Below are 20967 nucleotides of genomic sequence, written 5' to 3'. Positions count from 1 at the left end.
ATTCTCCTAGGCTGAAGTCAGCACTGCAACCTAAGACGGGCACCCTAGAGGGAGGCTCTAAATGATCACAATATAATGTACAAGCTGCAAACACTAAAGGAAGTAAGGCCCAATTTGTCAAAACATTAACTCCAGCTTGTGGTTAATAATTAGACTACAAGGAAAATCAGTCTGTAGTGTAATAAGGAAATACTGCGATGCTTCAAGTCCAACGAAAGTTTGTCCAACGTTAGCATCGATAACACATGCCTCGTCCCTCTTGTTCGTCTGCGAGGGCCTGCGACAGCCATAACCAGCATCAGCGGCTCTTGTTTAATGACAGCTCCTTCCCCTTCTGACCATTTCCATAACCGTCAGGCTATTTCATCTAGGCGAAACAGCAAAGCCGTGGTGTCAGCCGCATGGCAAGTTTGTCAAATCAATTGATTCAGTTGGCACCGGAGCTAAAGAGATGGCAAATTCTTATCATCCGTCTGAAGCGGACGTCAAAGGGCTTTCACAATGAATTGATCATCCTCTTAAGGATATTTCAAATAACACACTTGATTTTCTCATTATAAGGTCACAACGATAAGGGGCGCTTAACTTAAAAAAATTTCCCAATTTTGAGCTTGCATTAAAAGAAGTCGGACATGTGATCCCAAGATGCTACTTAAAAAAAGATCATGTCTGTGTTCAAATCACCACTCACTCACAGAGACCCATGATCGCACCTTTTGTCCTTGGCCCTGTGTTCAGTCAAGCTGCTCTAAAAGTGCCCACTTCAGCTCCTCAGTTCCTCGGTGTCGCACACCCGGGCAGACAGCCAGCAGCTTACAGTGGAGCGACAGCGTGAGAGAGCGAAAGAGAGAGAGAGTGCTCCGCCTTTAGAATAATGATCTTTCTGCAACAAGGGTTTCAATGCAAAGTGCACAGTCTGAATAAATAATCAGCGCATCAATGACCCTTGCATAAATGCTCGCTGGAAGAAAGACAATCAAAGCGCTCTAGACTGTAACAAAGCTCGGACCAAAAAAAAAGTTGGGAACAAATTGAATTCATAACTCTGTCCAGACTACAAATAGAAGACGGCAGTGGGTGCATGACGGTGAAGTCAGATCGTGTGGCGCAAAGAACTGTTGATTACGTCGATGCCAGTCATGTATTGCTGGCCGCGGGGATTCAATCTGCATACTGAACTCTGCAGCAAGTTGGCCGAGTGTCGCCACGTTCTCCCCGCCTCACTGTGAGACATTTGGCCTTTGTGCGACAGTCATTAGCACTGCCTCTCCAAGCTTGGCTCAGGGCCCAGGGGCCTGGGGGGAAAACGTGGCCTGCTACTTGAGGAACCTTTTTACTTTATTAATCGAACACAAAAAACGAGTGCTATCCTGAAAATTGATGGCTTTGTGTCAGAACATATTAACACCACAACAACTGCTTTAAGCAGCAATTCAAGTGAGTAGTAACATAGGTGTGCCAAGCATGGTGGTGGCATCATGGTTAGGGGTGGGCACCGTTCACATTTGAACTGATACGGTACCAATTCCCAGGTACTTGGGAATCGATACCGGTCCTCTATGGTACGAATGTTCTATACTTTTGTGTGTAATAATAAATAATAACTTTTATTGATAATAAAATCCTTAAAAAAAGAGCTGATTATGATAACTGCTGTCCAGTTGTTATATTTTTCTTTTTAGCAAGTGTGATATACTAAGTTGCAGTTACAAGTTCTAGACTTTAGACAACAGTAGTGTTTTTTGTTGTTTTTTGTTGCGCCTTAAAAAGTGTAAGTATTGTACTCATTATGCACCAGCTGTTTCATTGTAACTTGCATTTTAATTGTAGTTTTCATTAACAAATTTGATGTGTTAAAATTGGCATGTAATGCTAATCAACAGCAAAGCCAATGTATATTAGCCTCAAGCTAGCGTATTTCTTACGTTGGAACATTTGAGTCAATTTCTTTGTTGGCAGTGAAAATTGCAACATTACCTAGAGGTTGTTTGGCTAAGCATGCTCTCAGTGCCGCTGGAGTGATCGCCAAGTGCCAAAGTGTGAAGAGTAGGTAATTGGGCGTGACGGGCAACCATGGTACCATAATATGGCACTGTTTGATTTTACCTGACCGGCGGGATTCTGTCGGTGCTAAAAAAGTACAGCATTCGGTACTCATCCCTAATCAGGATCTAGGGCTGTTAAGTGCTGCCGGTACTCAGGAGCTGTGGATCATTGAAAGAAACGTGGATTCCAACTAGTACTGTGACATACTGAAGCACAGCATGACCTTCTCTCTTGTAAAACGGGGCTGCATGGCAGTTTCCAAACAAAAGGAGCCCAAACACTGTTAAACAAGCAATCAGTATATTTGATTTTATTTCTTCTGTATAGTACTGTCTCTTAAGAAGATATACTAGAATTATTGCTGAAATGTAAGTTATGTACTCTCTTTTGTGAGTCACAGTACTTCTTTCATAGACTATTCTGAAATTTTATCGACTTCTGTTTGAACCAAAGTGTACAGTATACATGAGTCAGCACCAAAGGGACATTGCACAACCTGACAGCCTGTCAGTAAGTGTCTCACCATTTCAGTCCATCTTGTGACAAGTTTCATCTTTTGGTTTCAAAACACATTTTCCCCTTGCTGACTGAGTAAAGTCTCAACTAACAAGTTAATGACCCCAGTATCACAATTTAAATGGTAAATGGTCTGTATTTATATTGTGTTCACAATAACCTACAATTATTGATTACAAATTGATTCATCCGGAATTTAACCATTTTGATTGCTTGCTATTTAGTGTAGTTCACTTCTATAGCATCAATTAACAGCCTCATTTCTCTCCAAAGTTTATTAAGCTACTTGATAGGCAGGTGTGCAAGAGCAGCATGGGATTAGCGACAGGCTGTGTGAGGCCCATAACTCTTTCCTCTGTGACATTATTGCCCATTTCCAGATATAACACAGTGAGCTACTGCTGAGATAAACCGGAACTTGCTCAGTATGCCGGCACAGAACATTAGATGTATAATAGATATTGAAGACAATACAATGTGATATTCACTGATAAGTGACATGAATGCAGGGGGAAATTATCAGACCGAATAGTTTAAAGCATTAAAGTGTCACAATTATTGTTTTCTGTCTCTTCACAAGTCCATTGCGATGAAAATGTCAGTGTTGTTCTGATAAAATTGCTGCAATCAGTTCAAAGCAAGACTTCCATAGCTCTGTAACTATAGGGCTCAAAAGCGTGGCGTGGAAACACAATGCATTGTGGTTCTTGCTGGCCTCGGAATAGCTTACTTACATGGCTGATGGCAAGACTCAGTCCTTAACGAGTTCAAAACGTACGACATAATTAACTGCCACAATAAATGTCGTAATCACTTAAAAAAAAAAAAACTATTTGATGAAATGTTTCAAATTTCCAGCGTAGAAGCAAAGCCAAGAAAGTTGGATTAGTGAGCTAATGAAGAGACAATGAATAATAATAATAATAATACCTGGGATTTATATAGCGCTTTTCTAAGTACCCAAAGTCGCTTTATAGCCTGGATAGCAGACGTGCGACGATCAAACATGACTTTTAACACCATCACCTGGTACATTTTGGTGTGTTCACTGCGTTTTCACACTGGTAAGTTTGAATCAAAGCATGTTTTATTCTTTTAGCGTTAGCTGCTAAGCTGAGCTAGCTGCGGGTTACGAACAACATACAGTATTTGGGGAAAAAAGCAATACCCGTATTCATTGATCAATAACTGAGAAGAGTTTAAATATTCAGACTTAAAATATATTTAGTTTGAATCTAATTTCTCCAGTAGACACCACACAGTGACAAGTCCTGTTGACTTACCTGTAAAGGATGACAGTGTTCTATTTCTGAGGTAAAATTCTGAGGTCTTGAACACACCCAAACTTGGTTTGTCCATGAGCCTTTCTCGCCTTTGCATTCCGAATGTTTGGACTGTATAAAAACTGACCCCGTTGACGACCGAGATACAGGACACGTTCGGCAGCTTGCTCAAATGTCGTCTATTGGTCATGCTCACATGGTTCAATTCCACCAATTCTGCTTATTTTGGCGAACCTTTGGAACAGGGTCCAGTTTGTTTCGGTACAGTGCCAATTTTTTTTATTTCGTAGAATCCATTTTGATCTAGTTTGTTGTTCTCTCTCACAATACTGCTGGTTGAGTACAGCCATGTGAGCAAAAATTTTGTCCAGCCACAATGGCTACCCAGCCCCCAAAATGCATTGCAAAATCACATGCCCTTTCTTTGACTTAGAATTCCTTTTATTGTCATTCAAATTTCAACTTTACAGTACAGATAAGAAAAACATTTCGTTGCATTAGCTCATTGTAGTGCAGGATAAAAGAGCAATAATTTCGGGCAATATATGAAAGGATATTTATTGGCTGGGCATAACCAAATCAGTTTTAAAAATGGCAAATCTGTATTCTTTCCACGTCATCTGAAACAAAGCTCGTTTTCCAACTGAAAATAATTTCTGGGACACAAGAAATCATCATGTATTTATATTGATGAGTCAAGGTTACTTTGACTTTCAAATAAACTGGAAGAGATTCCTTTCGACCAGCCAGGTGTTCTAGCATGAGTAATAGGACTTATTACTCAACCCTGGCGGGGTTCCCACATCACAATTACAGGCCTGAGCCACGAGTGCTGGGAGTGGGAGGCGAGTTTCTAGATGCGAGTATCAGATAGTTTCTCATCATCATCATCATCGGCAGTCACTCGTAGTCGAGTATGACTGTCCTCAGAATGGATGGATTCCCATTCGGGAGGACGCCTGCGTGTGACGTCTTTTAGCGTGGGGAGACTGATGCTACTTTGACACAATATGACTTAGCGAAAGGGATCAACATTATGGAAACCAGTTTAGAAATGGAGCACTTTGTCACAAAAAGTTTGTAAAATTCTATACAGGACGTTGTTGACTTGACTAGCCTGGTACGCATTAGAAAATAATATGGCCAATTTTGAGCTTGATTTCCAAATCCACGGACTCCATGGTTGAGCTAGCTGTCTGAAGAAGACAAAAACAAAACATAAAAAGATAGCAAACCAAAGGTGGGAAAAATGATTGAATCATTGATGCACCACGATTGGAACGTGTACAATTTTGAATGGCTGGGCACATGTCCAAGTATCGATTATTTATTATGTATATTAAATAATGTAATAGAGATGTTTCTAAAATGTAGATCTCGTGCGGACACACACAGAGAAAGAAGGAGAGGACAAGCTTTGCTAGCCACGGCACTAAGCTAGCTTGGATGTCAAGTAATGAAACAAGAAAATAATAAATGCTTTGTACAATTCCACAGAAGTCTTAAAGGAACCGTGGTACAACAGAAAGTTAACAGCTAAAAAAAGGAAATTAGCATGTAGTCTAACAAGTCAAGGGAGAGAATAATATCTACGGTTGAAAGTCTCGAGTTGTGTGTCGTACTATGCATAAGTGCTTGCTTGAGGTTTTTTTCCTAGTCTCAAACGGAGCACTTCCACAAACAGGAGTTTGGTTTGGAACTTACTTTTTTTCTCCTCCTCCAACAGTAGAAGGGATAGTCAAACACAAATACAAATAGACGGAATAGAAATGGAAAGAGTAAATGAAACCACATTTCTAGGTATATTGATTGATGATAAAATTAACTGGAAATCTCATATAAAAAATATACAACAGAGTGGCAAGAAACACGTCAATAACGAATAAAGCAAAACATGTTTTAGACCAAAAACCACTCTATATTCTCTATTGCTCGCTAGTGTTACCATATCTGAGTTATTGTGCAGAAATATGGGGAAATAACTACAAAAGTACACTTCATTCATTAACCGTGTTAAAAAAAACTCTTTATACATTGAATCAAAAATACTGAAATTCCACGAGAGAGTGAATTTGCAAACAGCTAAAATTATGCACAAAGCAAACTATAATCTGCTACCCAAGAATGTACAACAATTCTTCTCAACAAAAGAGGAGAAATATAATCTTAGAGAAAAATTTAATTGAAAACATTTGTATGCTCGTACAACACTTGAAATCTTTTAGTATATCAGTATGTGGAATTAAATTATGGAATGGATTAAGTAAAGAAATCAAACAATGTACTAATATGATCCACTTCAAGAAACTCTTCAAACTTAAAGTGGTTACAAAGTACAATGGAGAAGACCCATGTTGTAAACATTCTGAATTGATTTCATCCATCCATTCATTTTTTAGATAATCTTATTTATCTCACCATATGAAATATAACTTACTTCATTCATTATTATTGATTTATTTTTAATGTTATTATTATGGAGTATATTGTGAATAAATTGAGAACAGGAAGTGAACAAAAGTTTAGCAACTGCTATGTAAAGGAAAAGGGGTAGGATTAATTCAGTTCTGCTTATTCCTACTCCTTTTCGAACATGTTGAATAGAGGAACTGGAAATTGTGACGTATCATGTTGTATGCATGCATGTTCCAAATAAACTCAAACTCAACTCAACTCTTCATCCCATGTTTTACCCTTTTCCCACTTTTACGGGGCGCCACACTTGTGGCAACCTATCAGTGTTCCTGTTCCGTCTACCCTGTATAATTTACTGTAGGTTTCATCTTGAACGGGTTTGAACTGAAAATGTCATTTTGTTGTACTGTTTAAGTGCCATGACAAAGTTCAATTCCATTCAATTCCACACAGTGCAACAACACTGTCAGCTACAGATATGAATGGGTAGTCAATAATAGATACCAGCCAAAGATGGAGCCTTTTTATACATACTATTAATAATTAAATATAATACATTTATACAAGGTATAATATTAATATAAAACATATTAATAACGTACAATATAATAATGATATACTGTATAGTACAATAATTAAAGATGCATAAACAATGAATTTATAATCGAATCGTAGCACCTGAATCGTAATCGATTCGTGAGGTGCCCAAAGATTCCTGCAACTAATAGCGACAGGATGGTGCTAAGATAAAAGTGAGATGGACTTTAGAAATGACACCCAACCCAATATGTTGTGGCAAATACATAAATGTTTATTTAATGTGTAATACAAATTAGAATACCCATTGCAATTGAGTTAGCAGTTAAGCTAACACTTAACAACCTAGCGCTTCTTCTTTTTTATAGTGTATTTTATTGCTCCCTCTCATAGGTCAATCCAGGTATACACCAAGTCTCTTTGTTAGTACATGTGCAGTGTTGTGTTGAGTACAAAATGTTTAGGACATTTTGCCTTAACCTTGAGATTCCATCAAAATATAGCATTCGTGCCACAGTAGTGCCCCTAACCTGTTAACTTACTGTTGAATTTACTACTTAAATTATAGTAAAACATGTTGAAGAAAGGCGATGTAACACCTTTAGCTAAAACATTGATTTACAAACCAAAAGACTCTAAACTGGATCTGCGCGGCAGATAGTAGCAATTTTGGAAAACAACAAAAGGGTATAACACCGCAGAAACAAAGACTCAATTGTTCACAGTAAACCTCCTCAGGGTAATTCAATAACTATAACTATGAGCTGTAAGCGACGTCCTTTTCGAAACAGTTACGTTTCTGATGCTGCCATTTTATGTAAGCTTGACTTATAAGACCATAAACACCTTATGACTAGGGCCTCACAACCCAATAATCATTCATATGATTTGAACCAACTAACTCCAGCAGACAAGTACGGTGCAAGAATCCAAATACCATTCCGGAAAGGGCAAAAAGGGAAGACAATAGACGAACAGAAGCACCTGACCTCCCGCGATGCCCTCTGTGAATATTTCATGACATGTGCTCATTTTCACAGAGCAAATATGCCAGCAGTGGAGACAGCTTGGGATATTTGAATATTTACACAGAGGAAACTGTCTGAGGTTTTTTCGAGCATGATAGCAGCGAGCTGACGAGAAGCTCCAGATTCAGGGAGGAAGATGGTGGAGCCATCACTTTTTGATGCCTTTTGTGACCAATGGGGTTTTTAGCCGAGTCAGCAAGAGCCATGCTGACACAGCAAAGCCTTTAGCAAGATGGGAACTTAAGTATTGTGACACAATTACTGATGTCACCAAGTTACGCTAACCTCTGACATAAATGATCACGAGATGCAACAAAATGTTCACAGCACTAACAGCAATAAGAAAAGCTTCTATATATAGTCTGCTGCATTGATTTAACGTTGTTTGTGATTAATACAAAAATTTATCAAATCCAGACTGCATGAAGTGCCCGGAACTTTTAATAAGAGGACATGGTGTGAGAGTGGTGGTGTGTTAATGTCATGATTTGTGTGTGGAGATTTGTATTCATTTTTATTAATGCACATATGTAAAAAGTGCAATTTCAATATTGATGATGTGCATTTATTAGAAAATATACTACGCCTATGCTGGCCCACCTGCACTGACTGGACAGCTCCTCTACGATATGGAAGAAGACCTCCTACGACCCTGTGACAGCCTCCCAATGGACTGGATTTTCACATTATCATGAATAATTCAATGACTGTACCCACTTGGCATCCACTTGGCCCCTTCCCAAGGTTTCTTCTTTTCCCCATTTTTGGCTTTTTGAGTTATTCATTGCCCAGATGTGGATTTTAGATCAGACGATGTAATTGTGTTTTGTGCAGCCCTTTGAGGCACTTGTAATTAGGTGCTATATAAATAAACTTTAATTGATGATAGCGGCGATCAGAAACACTTTTAATTCTACAATTTTCCCTAAAGTACACACCAAGGTTAGAAAGTGTGTTTTATCCAATTACTCGATTAATTCAAGAAACTTATCAATATATTAACCAATTTATATTATGACCCATATCTACAGCCCTACTTGTAAACACAGCTGCATAGTCTGCATGCCAACTATGTTCTGGTTCTTTAGGAGCTGACCCCATCCCCAACAGAAAGAAGACACGCTGAAATTATTCAGACACATAAGCACGGCTCGCAGCCATGCCGCTCCAGTCCAGTGTTGGACAGTTTTAATCCAATTAAAAGGGAGAGGAAAGCCTATCGAGTAGAGAGGCGATAAATGCAATCATCCATCATGCGGAGACAGACGCGGCACTGGTATTGACTATGAGAAGAAAGCAGAGGGACTTTTGGGGCTCAGGGCACCCAAGGCCATTAGCAACCACCATGCATTGAATCATGCTACTCCGTCGTACATGTAGATACCACAATAAGCTCTGCTTTTTTCTAGGGCTGGGCGGTATACCTGTAATATAGTTCAAACTTGTATATTTTTAGAAAGAGACAATACCGCCATACTAGTATCTTTTGATGTGACTTTGTTACGGCCGCTTGATCTTCTTAGCGCCTGACGGGCAAAGCACAGGGCATTCCCTTTGGCTCAACCCCGCCTCTTGCATGCTTACGTAGGCTTCTTTGATGCACAATGACACAACACAACAAACTTTTCAAAACAATATGGCGGCTCGACGGCTCCAGTGGCGACTATTCGACTAGAAAAAACAACATGTTAGGTTACTACTTACAACACAAATAATATGAGTACTAGTCTCAACGCTGGTTATCTAGCCATAAAACACTTAGACGACCTTAAGTATTTTGCATGTTTTGTTTAAGATACCAGTAAAATACCTTACACCTTTTATCGGCATTCGGACTAGAAATACCGGGATATCAGTTATGGTCCATATCACCCAGCCCTACTTGTTCCTACTTCTTTTCGGACATGTTGCATTGTGTTTTAATATAACTTTGTTAAGCATGCTCAAAATAAACTAAACCACACACTTCTTAATAAATACAAGGGTGTTGTGGGTAAGTGCAATCAGTAAACATTAGTAAACCTACTCAGTGGCCTAGTGGTTAGAGTGCATGAGATCGGTAGGTTGTGAGTTCAAACCCCGGCCGAGTCATACCAAAGACTATAAAAATGGGACCCATTACCCCCCTGCTTGGCACTCAGCATCAAGGGCTGCAATTGGTGATTAAATCACCAAAAATAATTCCCGGGCGCAGTCACTGCTGCTGCCCACTGCCCCCCTCACCTCCCAGGGGGTGAACAAGGGGATGGGTCAAATGGCAGTGTGTGTGTGACAATCATTGGTACTTTAACTTTTTTTTTTTTTTTAAACAGCCACATATTGTTAGACTGGAATTGAATCTTGTCTACAGCAAGCATACTGATTTATGAAAACACACAAATGCATGAGAATTTTTTTTAATATGGTTGTCTATTAAGTGTTTTTCTGAGTGAAGCTGACCGGCAGCAAATGCTTCCAAAAAGTCAATGGACCGCGCATTGAGGAACACAAAGTGAAACTATCGAAGACAAATAAGCCAAATAACATTGTAGAAGGGGAAATAGAATTGAGAAGAAAATGTACGCCAATGGGTTATGCGAATCCGAGCGTGTTGTTTCTATATTTCATGCTCTGTCACAGCTCAGCTAAGCTTGCCTAACATTGTTGGACACACACACACACACACACACACACACACACACACACACACACACACACACACACACACACACACACACACACACACACACACACACACACACACACACACACACACAGACACAGACACACACACACAGACACAGACACAGACACAGACACACAGACACACAGACACACAGACACGCACGCACACAGACACGCACGCACACACACACACACGCACGAACGCACACACACAGACACAGTGCAGCAGTGTGTCTCAGAGCCAGAGAGGGTGTCATTGCAAAGGAAATTTGCACAATCTTCGTTATCAGAACATGTGTTTCTATCTGTTAGGTACAATAAAAGTCATGACTAATAAAACAATACACTGTGGTGGATCTAAAATGCTGATAATGTGATTTTTTTTCTCCATAAAAATGATAACATGTTAAGCACAGTAAGTGAAGATATTATCAATAAGAGTTAGGATTGAATACACAAGAGCAGTGATTGTTAAACTGTGGTATGCGTACCACTAGTGCTACGGGGGCTCCTGGTACACAAAATAATCACTTGATTAAGGTACAATGTTTTATTTTCTGATATTCATACACAGTGTTACCCCTGAATTCCAGAGGATGTGTCACGGCTGCGTTGCGTAAATAGGCGGTGGACTCTTTACGCTTGTATTTAAGTCAATGTGACCTTTTCCACAGCCTGTGGATCCGTGCGCTTAACATACACAGAACTGCTGTTTTTGCCGGTCGCAGCAACACAGCGGATCAATTCAGCTAAAATCTGCATGTGTTGGACAGGAAGTCATGCACAAACACAAAATAAGTTATCCTGTTTAATACTTTCAAAATAAAACCGTCCAACTTCAAGGGGGATAGTAATTTACACTTTGAAATGTCTTAAAGGGCAAGGATGGCCATGAAGTCAACTTGTCAAAGGTTTTTAGACGTAATTTCACCATGTTAAACCAAATGCTGATTCTGGAGGTCTAAAATCAAAAAATCATATACAGGCATATCTCGGGCACCTATGTGCGGTCCTATTTTAAATGCCAGCTGATACGGATACCATGGAAGCAGGGGCGTGGTTTGTGGGAGTTGTGTAGGTCTACAACGCTCGCTAGGGATGGTGCTACTGTTGTGTTGCCACTTGCTTAAAAAATGTAATAAAGTGGTCGCCCTGCAAAGCAAAACTGTCGTCTTTTTCACGAGTCAAGTCAAGGCCGTCACGGACACGCCTGACTGTGGGTATTACCATGAATTGATTAACGTGGACCCCGACTTAAACAAGTTGAAAAACTTATTCGGGTGTTACCATTTAGTGGTCAACTGTACGGAATATGTACTGTACTGTGCAAACTACTAACAAAAGTTTCAATCAATCAATCAATTGATCGATGGCAAAGCTCAAGACGTTCCGCAGTGTTTACCTCAGTGTTTACTTTATCACATGATTATGCGCGGATTTGCGAGATCTGGTAAAAGACCGCGAATCAGCCAAATGTTTTCTGAGGTGGTACTTTTGAGAAGCACTGTACTAAACTATGGCTCTTCCTATTCATTTTACGCAAGTGTCATTTTAAAATTGATGTTTTTGTACTTTGGTATTAAATGTACAGCAGCTTACCAGCTAGCAGCAGGTACCGTGAACGAGAAAAGCCCAACTGGGCAAGTCACGCTGAATAAAAAATGTAAATCCATTGTGAATAAACTATTTTCACCAAGTACCACCTCAGAAAACACTTGGTTTTCCATGTACCACTATAATAACCAACATTAAAATACAGTACCGTAGTAGGCCTAAGTATTCTTTAAACACATGGCAGACGTTTTATTTAACAAGTATATTTAATATTTTTAGCCTTCGTAACATTGAATAGTAACACTGTGTTTGAATCCATCCATTTTCTAGAAAAAAATAAAACACTGGACTTAAAGGCCTACTGAAACCCACTACTACCGACCACGCAGTCTGATAGTTTATATATCAATGATGAAATCTTAACATTATAACACATGCCAATACGGCCGGGTTAACTTATAAAGTGACATTTTAAATTTGCCGCTAAACTTCCGGTTCGAAACGCCTCTGAGGATGACGTATGCGTGTGACGTAGCCCGACGAACACGGGTATGCCTTCCACATTGAAGCCGATACGAAAAAGCTCTGTTTTCATTTCATAATTCCACAGTATTCTGGACATCTGTGTTCGTGAATCTGTTTCAATCATGTTCATTGCATTATGGAGAAGGAAGCCGAGCAAGCAAAGAAGAAAGTTGTCGGTGCGAAATGGACGTATTTTTCGAACGTAGTCAGCCACAACAGTACACAGCCGGCGCTTCTTTGTTTACATTCCCGAAAGATGCAGTCAAGATGGAAGAACTCGGATAACAGAGACTCTAACCAGGAGGACTTTTGATTTGGATACACAGACGCCTGTAGAGAACTGGGACAACACAGACTCTTACCAGGATTACTTTGATTTGGATGACAAAGACGCAGACGTGCTACTGTGAGTATGCAGCTTTGGCTTTTTTTTGCGTATGTACGTAACTTTTTTTAAATATATAAGCTTTATGAACCTTGGGTTAGGTGAACGGTCTTTTGGGCTGAGTGATTGTGTGTGTTGATCATGTGTTTGAATTGTATTGCCGTGTTCTATGGAGCTAGGAGCTAGCAGAGGAGCTAGGAGCTAGCATAACACGTACCGTACCGTACGTGCGCGTCACGTACGTAACTTTTTTAAAATATATAAGCTTTATGAACCTTGGGTTAGGTGAACGGTCTTTTGGGCTGAGTGATTGTGTGTGTTGATCGGGTGTTTGAATTGTATTGGCGTGTTCTATGGAGCTAGGAGCTAGCAGAGGAGCTAGGAGCTAGCATAACAAACACGCAGGTGTTATTATGCAGGATTAATTTGTGGCATATTAAATATAAGCCTGGTTGTGTTGTGGCTAATAGAGTATATATATGTCTTGTGTTTATTTACTGTTGTAGTCATTCCCAGCTGAATATCAGGTACCGTGAGTATGCAGCCTTGGCTGCTAAACATTCGATAACTTGACCGTATGTGCGCGTCACGTACGTAACTTTTAAAAAATATATAAGCTTTATGAACCTTGGGTTAGGTAAACGGTCTTTTGGGCTGAGTGATTGTGTGTGTTGATCAGGTGTTTGAATTGTATTGGCGTGTTCTATGGAGCTAGGAGCTAGCAGAGGAGCTAGGAGCTAGCATAACAAACACGCAGGTGTTTTTATGCAGGATTAATTTGTGGCATATTAAATATAAGCCTGGTTGTGGTGTGGCTAATAGAGTATATATATGTCTTGTGTTTATTTACTGTTGTAGTCATTCCCAGCTGAATATCAGGTCACCCCCGGCTCTCACAGCATCTTCCCTATCTGAATAGCTTCAACTCCCCACTAGTCCTTCACTTGCACTTTACTCATCCACAAATCTTTCATCCTCGCTCAAATTAATGGGGAAATTGTCGCTTTCTCGGTCCGAATCTCTCTCACTTCATGCGGCCATCATTGTAAACAATAGGGAACTTTGCGTATATGTTCAACTGACTACGTCACGCTACTTCCGGTAGGTGCAAGCCTTTTTTTTATCAGATACCAAAAGTTGCAATCTTTATCGTCGTTGTTCTATACTAAATCCTTTCAGCAAAAATATGGCAATATCGCGAAATGATCAAGTATGACACATAGAATAGATCTGCTATCCCCGTTTAAATAAAAAAAATTCATTTCAGTAGGCCTTTAATTAAATAATTGATTCATACATTGGGGAAACAAAGCAACCACTAAGCAGAGGCTTGGCACAGCATAGACTGGGCAAACTCTTCAGGCCAAGACTCAGCCGTCTACTTGCACCTCAGGGAAAAACAGCACTTATTTGAGAACAAAAATGTACAGATGCTGGACAGGGAGGACGGATGGTACGAAAGAGGAGTGAGGGAAGCCATCTATGTCAAGGTTCAAAAACCATCCCTGAACAGAGGTGGTGGTCTGCGGCACTACCTGTCTCCCACATACAACACTGTCCTTTCAACCATTCCTAAAAGACTCTGCAATTTAGCCTACACCAAATAGCAGGAGTTAGTAACATTCTGATCACAGAAGGTGACCAGAATGCCATTTGTTTAAAACTAAATGGAATGCTTACGAGGGGGATTCCGATTATTTTGGACTGGTAGTAGTCGATCCACAGCGACTTTTCTGCCACACAATACCTCAATGCTAACGAGGGGAAATTACACTTCAACGGCTGTCGTTGGTTTTGACAGTGAGGATTGTGCGTTTGCATTGAAACAGTTGTTTTTTCACTAGGATAGGGCGAAACCATCCTTGCCCAGGTAGCCCCTCCTGGTTTTGGAGTATAAATATTTGGGGTTTTGGCACCAGCCGCTGGACTAGATCTGACCAATCTAAGTCTATGAGCACAAAGTGATGAAGCCTCTGATGAGCGGTGAAACATCTTTCAAGACAAACCAAACAGTCCAGTTGCGATCGATTGAATACCCTGAGATGACAATGACCTGGATGAATGAGAACATTCACAGACAGGACTTGAATAATGAATCAAATAAAATGTATTTATTTAGATGAGGGATTCTTTGAAGTACCACTAGATGGAACCAACGTACTACTAGTGGTATGCAAACCACAGTTTGAGAATCACTGATCTGAAGGATAAGAGCCGGTGGAAAGTGCTGGATTTGGGAGCACATATCAAATATCAAACACACTTCTGATTTCATATTTTATGTTAAAATCTGTGATCAACTTCCTGGATTGGATTGTGTTCAATCTTAAGAGGTACCACTGTAAACAATTTTAGGATAAATGTGCATTTCCCAGCCATCGATGAGAGTATTTTTTGGGGTCTCTTATGCATGCAAGAGTGCTACACAGCTCTTTAGGCATGCTTATAGTCCATGGAATGTGTAATTAACTCCCCAAAATGAACACATAACTGTACAAAGGGTTTCCAGGGGCTAAATGAAGGGATCACTTTTTAAATGGACCACCCTTGGGCTTGTTTTTTTCACTCACAGGTCCAAAACAGTCAGATCAATCATCTCTTAAGGCAAGACCCTCAACGCCATTGCCAAAGCAGCCCACAATATGCAGCTGTGAGCTCGTCGAGGCCAAGGGGTGGGATTTTGGTTTACAAATCCAGCTCATCCAGATTTTGACTCTATTATCGGGGGGGAGAAAATGTTGGTTTCGATTTGATCAGGGTTTATAAAACAGCAGAGTTGAGCCTTAGCTTTGAGGTCACGAAATTCGCAGTGAGATGTTCAAGTAATTTGGCTTATGCAGTAAATTACAACAGGTAGCATTTTTTTCTCAAGTCACATTATGCTCTTCTGGGTGAATGGAACAAAAAGTATTGTAGAAAGACTGCAATTACAGCTTCAAACTCTATATTTACGTCCATTATTGCATCCACTCGCTGTAATGACCAGGTGGATCAATTGTTGTGTCTATGTAATGACGCCTAAGGGTGATGGGAATTGTAATTTTGCTGCATACACTGCAAAGGATAAAAGTCAACATGATGACTTTTCTAAATTGTCACAGATCAACAGTAGGTCACAAAAAGGTACCCTTTTTTTAAAGAGTATCCCCCACATTTCAGCAGCAATTTTATAACAGTATATCTTCTCAAGGGATTATACCGTAGATATTAAACTTGGATATACTTTGTGTAGTAGCTAAGATGTACTATCTACTAGAAATGTATTGACACACACACAGGAGTGGGTATTGTTTACTTAACTGACGCTGGTGCCAAATCGGTACCTTTGAAACAGTGCCCAAAATGGTACTTAAAAACTGTCATTTTATAAAATATTTTTATTTTTTATTATTACAGAATATTGTGACGTGTACTTTAAACAGAATAGTAACTTAACAGTCTCTTTAGGATTTTGCAGACTTTTTTGTGATTGTTGTGGCCTAAAATGCCTGCATTTGAGGCAGCTTTTTCGGAAAGTTGCAATGTTTTGAGGCTTTAAAAAAAAAAATATAACATTGAATGTACTTGTGGTTTTATGAATTTGCTAGTAATGTTCTGTGCAACCTTAATGTCAAAAAGCACAAGTTATAAACAACAATTGGAAAACAATACAGTATTGCTGTTTTACTTGTTTTATACCACAGACTTAAAAGTAGACACAAAATGGCAGTAAAAGCACATACTCAGAGCTCATTGTCAAATTACTGTACTGTTTGAATGACTTATAACTAATATTAGTAATAATTAACTATAATTACAGATTTTAAAAAACGGAAAAAAAGTCATCCTTATTGTCCGCTTTCTGCTCTGCTTGCCACAAGTTGCAGACATTCTTTGTGTATGTTTTACGCTTGAAAACTGTTTGTCCATCTGAAACAGTAATTTATGTGCAAACACATTTACCCCGAACGTTAATAGCATTTGTGAACTGTTGAGAGCAATCTATAACAGTAGTTTTTGTTGGTAAAAGAGAGACAGTGAGAGATGACCATCACACTTCGACATCTATGCTGCCTCTGTTAGGTCAGCATTGCAAATGAAAGTATGTTTCTTAACTGCATTTCCCTGGATACAAAAAAGTTAAATAAATATAAAAATACATGTAAACTAGGAGGTAAAGGTTTATACACTACATTACCCAGAGGGCTTAGCACCGTAGACAAGAACCGGAAGTAAGTCTAAAATAAGCAGTAGGACAACCATTTTGAGGAATAAAGAATGTATATATTGGAACTCGTTGCTTCGTCTTTACAAGAAACAAACATAAGTTTTGATTAAGTATTTGACATGCACGTTTGAGTGCCGCTCGGAAACACATTCCATTGATAAAATTGACGGTGAATGGCCAAAATGTGCGGGAAGTTGCGGGCTTTGATTGAAGTTGCAAAGCCGCACAAAATTCACGGGGATAGATTGAATCGCGTGAATTAGGCGATCGTGTCATTGTGAAATCCTGAAGGGACTGATTAAACTACTAGCAATGGCGATCGTGTCATTGTGAAGGGACTAACTACACTACTTTAATATCAAACAGAAAACGATAGCTAAGTATTGCAGCAAAACAGGCAGCAATACAAAACCACTTGCTTGTGTTGTAATGTAGCTATTCAGAATTCCGGGGTTTGTGAATGCACATCGTTGGCCGTGACAATGATTGGTGTATATTAAGGAAATGTTTTGCAAACATTACATTTTGGTGAAATGTGAGTACTGCTGTTAGCGTGTTAAGGTCGGCAATAAAGTTTTAAAAAAGCATCAGACTCTGACATTACATTAGGTCTACATGAATTTGGCACCAAAATAAGGCATTGATCGCTAGGTATTATTTCATACGTCCGGTTACTGCCGTTTACGTCAGCACCGGTTCCATAATAGGGTTGAGTTTGGGTATTACCCAGCCCTACACACAGCATTTATTGACTAAATAGCTGGTAACACAAGTGAGTACCAAGAAAACAGTCTCTTGCCTACAGTAGTCAAGCCAGGTGGTGGTAGTGTCATGGTCTAGGGCTGCATGAGTGCTCCTAGCACTGGGGAGCTGCGATTAATTGTGGAAAAATATTAATTTGATTGATTGAAACTTTTATTAGTAGATTGCACAGTACAGTACATATTCCGTACAATTGACCACTAAATGGTAACACCCGAATAAGTCTTTCAACTTGTTTAAGTCGGGGTCAGTTAATCAATTCATGGTAAATTCCACCACGGCATTGTGACGCACAGCATGATCCCCTTCCCACGGCAAACATTTTCCAACATTATAATGAACCCGAACACACCTCCATGATGGCTACACTAAAGTATTTCCAAGTTTAATTTTTGATGGTCCGAAGGAAATAAAAATATGCGGTGTATACTCACCTCTGTGAGATACTGTAAGTGACACAAGCCTTCATCATTTCTCCTGTAACCTCCACATGTAATTTTCTGCCTGGCATGCTCTGCCGAGTGCACCCGACTGGCTAATGTGCAGGTTCTCGACCGCTTCTCGCTTCTTACCTGCGCTCTCTGTGAGGCAGCGCAGGTTGCTGCTGCTGCCGTGTGATAAAGCTGGTGCCCCACACCGGGCTGCTGTGACTGGTCCTGAGCCAGCCCACCGGGGGCGACGACGGGTAAGTGTTGCTGCGGAAACCATGGTCTGACTCAGTCTCCGCAGTGAGGGATGAGGCCGAGCTCCCCATCACCACCGGTGATAGGAAGCAAGACGGGATTGTTGGAACCAGCTTATATTAATTTCCCGTTCGGCTTGTCAAAGTTCATGGGAGTTCTTACTCCATTCAAGAAGTTAAGTGCGATAGTTCCTAATTGCCCGTCTTGTTGACTTTAGGCTTTTCTCCACAGTGCCGCTCTTAAGTCCTCCTGCATACTTTCGAACACGCCTCTCCAGTCTGTGCAGGCTCATGCTTTCTTTTCAGGGTACTATGAAACTTTCACTGACAAAGCCTTCTTAAAAAACAAAACCTCGGGTTCACTGAGGCCATCAACAATCGCCTCATAGTCCGTGAAAGCAGTTGCAAACAATCAATAAACAGCATGCATCTTGACTTACATCCAGTAAGAGAAAATCAATGTGCTGCATTTCCTGGGGAGGGCAATATTACAAGCATGACGGCAACTCCTCAAAATGTCATCTTTCAGATATGCGGTCTGGCTAACAGCTGGACTGGAGCGGAAGCACTCGAACACCACAGCTGCACAGCTTCCATCAGCAAATGGGGATAAGGTTTTCCCACGCCTTGGGTATTAAGTTGGACCTCTTGAGTACATAAAGAGGAAATGGGCTGCTAATGAAAAAATAACAATGTGGCAAAAAATACAAAGCCACCGAAATGTATATTCTACCCGGAGTTTCTCACAAACAAGTCGGTCCAGTTGCTCAACTTGTCACAGGACTGGCATGCAAGTGCATTATAAAAATACATGGCTTAAGGGCAGTATAAGCAACTAGCACAAGTGCAAAAAAAAAAAAAAAAAAAAAAAAAAAAAAAAAAAAGTGGATGGTTTATTGATGCTGTCATTCCATCATGCAGCTTGGCTGTCACGTGATTCCTAATTAGCGGGATAGTTTTAAAGAAGTAATAGTCTTGGTGGTACTGTACAGTATGCAGAGTCCGGGAAGCGTGCTGCCCCTGAACGCAACACGCAGCCTGGAGAAAGCGTGACACACACAAAAAAAAAACAGTATCCAGGAAGTCAAATCTTACACAATTTCACCTCGGATCTCCTTCCAATATGCACTTAGTTGCTAATTCAAGACTCCCGTGGTGTTGTAGTCGGCAAGGTCTTTAAAAAGAAGACATTCATCGCTCCGGTCTCTCGCTGCACGTCGCTTCTTCGAGGTTCTCCTCCAGCCCACGCTGCCTCTCTTAAACGGCTCCACTCGGGTGCTCCCCCGTTGCATAAACGTCTCGTCTCCTTATATTTATCACGCGACGTGATTTTATCCCACGCCATAGGGGAGCAAGTGAACGCGGATGCAATCTCTCTCTCCCAAACAGCGGATTAGCGGAGAGTCAGCAACGCGCATGCGCACTGGCACCACCAGCAAAAGTGGAAGGTTGCGTTTATGACATAAATCTCAATATACTGTCGTATGTATATGTTTCACCTAACAATATCGCATGAACTGGCTATATGGTATCACCAGAAGTGGATATTTGCAATAAAATCTGCATATTGCACATGCACGTACATGTATACAATTAAAACTGTATCGAATATATGAGTAATTGTGGAGGAGGTGTGTAGAAAGGGTTAACTGGTGATGAGCAGTGCAGTCACCACCATCTTCTACTCAGCTGTCCCTTCACATTACTGAGATAACCCTTCAAACTTTCCCTTCTCTCCTCTCCTCTCTTTCCACTTCACATCACTTTGTTGACCTCCTTCCTAATCTCCCATTCCTTCTCCCAAATCACTGTTCACACTCAAGAAAGAATGTTACTCACATATTTGTCGATGCATCTTCGCTGCACAGAAAGCGGGTTACGCACTTATTTCAGTGGAACTCAGCTCAGCTTGTGCCGAAAAAGGGTGTGTTTGTCAGCTAAGTATGACTCTTGCTTCCTTCCTTGAATGTGTTGTTCACAAACCGGTTAAACTGGTAAACCGGCTTCTACGGCTATGACGTGTAGGAAAACGTGGACCCAAATACTGTCAGCCTTGTTGTATATGTGAGATACAATAAAATAATCAATCCATGACGTGTAAATATTCAAGTAAAAAAAAAAAATCACCAGAATAAAGGCAACAAATTGCAAGAAAAAATCCAAAATAACCCGAATGCAGCTGAGATAGGCTCCAACACCCCCTGTGACCCAGAAAGGGACAAGCAGTAAAACATGGATGGATGATAAGAAAAAGTCCTATTGTGACGAGAATAAATATGTATTGTTATGCGATTAAAGTCATAAACTTATGGAAGTTAAGTCGTAACATTATGTGAAAATATTATGAATAATTATAGAAAAAC

At 40.2% G+C, this 20967-nt stretch overlaps 1 protein-coding gene across 1 annotated transcript in view; it reads right to left on the bottom strand.

The window, feature by feature from the left end:
• Positions 1-19432, bottom strand: part of LOC133655908 (calpain-15-like) — a 113550-nt gene extending 94118 nt beyond the window's left edge. Inside the window, exon 1 of the mRNA XM_062056531.1 lies at positions 18495-19432. Within this exon, the coding sequence (XP_061912515.1) occupies positions 18495-18676 (182 nt within the window). The 5' untranslated portion in view covers positions 18677-19432. The remainder of the gene's footprint in view (positions 1-18494) is intronic.
• Between the last annotated feature and the right edge of the window lie 1535 nt (positions 19433-20967).

Source organism: Entelurus aequoreus, linkage group LG08 (genome assembly GCF_033978785.1).
Source record: "Entelurus aequoreus isolate RoL-2023_Sb linkage group LG08, RoL_Eaeq_v1.1, whole genome shotgun sequence".
Taxonomy (NCBI): domain Eukaryota; kingdom Metazoa; phylum Chordata; class Actinopteri; order Syngnathiformes; family Syngnathidae; genus Entelurus; species Entelurus aequoreus.
The sequence above is the reverse complement of the archived record's forward strand: the minus strand, read 5'-3'. Positions and strand labels throughout refer to the sequence as shown.